Genomic DNA, 1,915 nt, shown 5'->3' with positions numbered 1-1,915 from the left:
ATATTAGCAACTTTAGACAGCTTCCGACTGAAGCACTGCATGAGACTTGGAAAAGGTTTAAGAAGAAACTTGCACAATTTACAAACCACAATATAATAGACTTGCATTTGATGGAGACTTTGTATAGAGCTTTCAACTCTGTGACAAAGCCAATAGTCGACAACGCTGCAGGTGGTTCATTCATTAACCTCTCTTTTTTGAATGCTTCTGATATGCTAAATAGAATGACCAAGAAAAGTCGAGCTTGGCAAACTAAGGATTTGGTAGTGGCTAGCCCTACTATTACTGGTGGTATTATTATAGAACAGTGTAGAAGGGATAAGGAGTGAGATCAGGATATGGCCCACTTGAAGATGCAGATGGACTTCCTGGCTAAGCACTTGCTATCTGGCAAGACTAAAATAATTAAGGCTGTGGATGCTCAGGGTACCGTATCTGTATTTGTTGATGCTGAGGCCAACTATATGAGTAATCAGGGGGTTTCTGAGGCAATAGACAAGGAAACCAAGGTCGAACTTTCTATGATAAGACTGATTATAAAGATAAGGAGTAGGAACATTGAAGAAACAATAATGACAGGAGTGGATTGTATGTTCCTCCTGGAAGTCGGGATGTTGTATCTACTAGTTCTGGAATGATGTCCATGGAGGACATGATGGAAAAGTTGTTATAGGGAGTTGAAGCTACTAACTCGTGGGTGACTAATATGAAAAGTGAGTTTTCTACCCTCACTCAGTTAGTTAGCTCACACTCTACTTTTATTAAGTAGTTGGAGCAACAGATGAGTCAACTGTCGGCTACTCTGAACCAGAGAAAAGCAGGCACTTTACCTAGTGATACAGTTCAGAACCCGCGGACTGATGGATCTTGTTTGGCGATTACCACTCAGAGTGGTAAGCTATTATCTAGCCCTTCTATGGGCAAAGTTGTGGAAAAGGTGGTAAGTGTTGATGAATTAGAAGGAAGAAATCTAGTGGAGTCTGAGAAGATGGATGGCTTTGTTGACATGTTAGAGAAAGAAGACGACAAGAAAGAGGAAGTGGCATGGAAATAAATACCAGGACCACCACCTCCATTTCCTTAGAGGTTGAAGAAGAAATAAGATAAGTAAAAATTTAGCAAGTTCATGGCAACTGTCAGTAATGGTGCCACTGATAGAGGCACTTAGGAAAATGTCAAGCTATGCTAAATTTATGAAGGACTTACTAACAAAGAAGCGGAAGGTAAGTAGTGAGCTGGTGGACAACATCCATCACTGTAGTGCAGTCTCTTCACAATCCTTAATTCAGAAAAAGCCTGATCCTGGAGCATTTACTATACCATGCGCAGTGGGTTCCATAAAGTTTACAAAAGCTTTTTATGACTTAGGAGAAAGTATTAATCTGATGCCTTTTGATATCTAAAAGAAGCTTGGATTGGGGGATCCCATCCCCACAATGATACGTCTTGTGATGGCAGATAGATTGGTAAAGCTACTAGTGGGTGTATTGCATGATGTGCTTGTAAAAGTGGACAACTTTGTTGTACCTACAGACTTTGTAATATTGGATTGTGATGTTGATTTTGAGGTACCCATCACTTTGGGTAGACCATTATTAGCCACTGGGAGAGTATTGGTTGATATGGAGCTCAATGAGCTCAAGTTCAAATATGGAAAAAAGGAGGCCAGATTTAAAATGCAACCTCCTACAAAGTAGTTAGAGGAGATGAACATCTTTTTGGTTGTGGACATATTCCACGGAGGTGGTAATGAAATAGTGATACGACATCTTGACAAAGTCTAAGTAGTCAAGATGACCAAGTCGTGCTGTGACACTAAATCAGGCTCTATTGGGAGGCAACCCAATGTTTTATTTTCATTCATTTTTAGGTTAGTTTTTATTCATATAGTCTGGTTTTTAATACCTAGAAGGTG

At 39.9% G+C, this 1,915-nt stretch overlaps 1 protein-coding gene across 1 annotated transcript; it reads left to right on the top strand.

Moving 5' to 3' along the window:
* Positions 1–338: 338 nt before the first annotated feature.
* Positions 339–1,054, top strand: LOC107865150 (acetyl-coenzyme A carboxylase carboxyl transferase subunit beta-like). The gene is made up of 2 exons (XM_016711486.2): positions 339–488; positions 770–1,054. The coding sequence occupies exons 1-2, from the start codon at positions 339–341 to the stop codon at positions 1,052–1,054; spliced, it is 435 nt and encodes a 144-aa protein (XP_016566972.2).
* The last annotated feature ends 861 nt before the right edge of the window (positions 1,055–1,915 follow it).

The sequence above is a fragment of the Capsicum annuum genome, chromosome 3 (genome assembly GCF_002878395.1).
Source record: "Capsicum annuum cultivar UCD-10X-F1 chromosome 3, UCD10Xv1.1, whole genome shotgun sequence".
Taxonomy (NCBI): domain Eukaryota; kingdom Viridiplantae; phylum Streptophyta; class Magnoliopsida; order Solanales; family Solanaceae; genus Capsicum; species Capsicum annuum.
Note: the sequence above shows the minus strand (reverse complement) of the source record. Positions and strands in the feature narration are given on the sequence as shown.

Bases quoted from the DNA above. Each gene is read 5' to 3' on its own strand.
- LOC107865150 (XM_016711486.2), top strand. From the start codon at position 339: ATGGCCCACTTGAAGATGCAGATGGACTTCCTGGCTAAGCACTTGCTA. The intron at 489-769 runs GCAATAGACAAG...TTTATTAAGTAG, and splicing joins GTAATCAGGGGGTTTCTGAG to TTGGAGCAACAGATGAGTCA.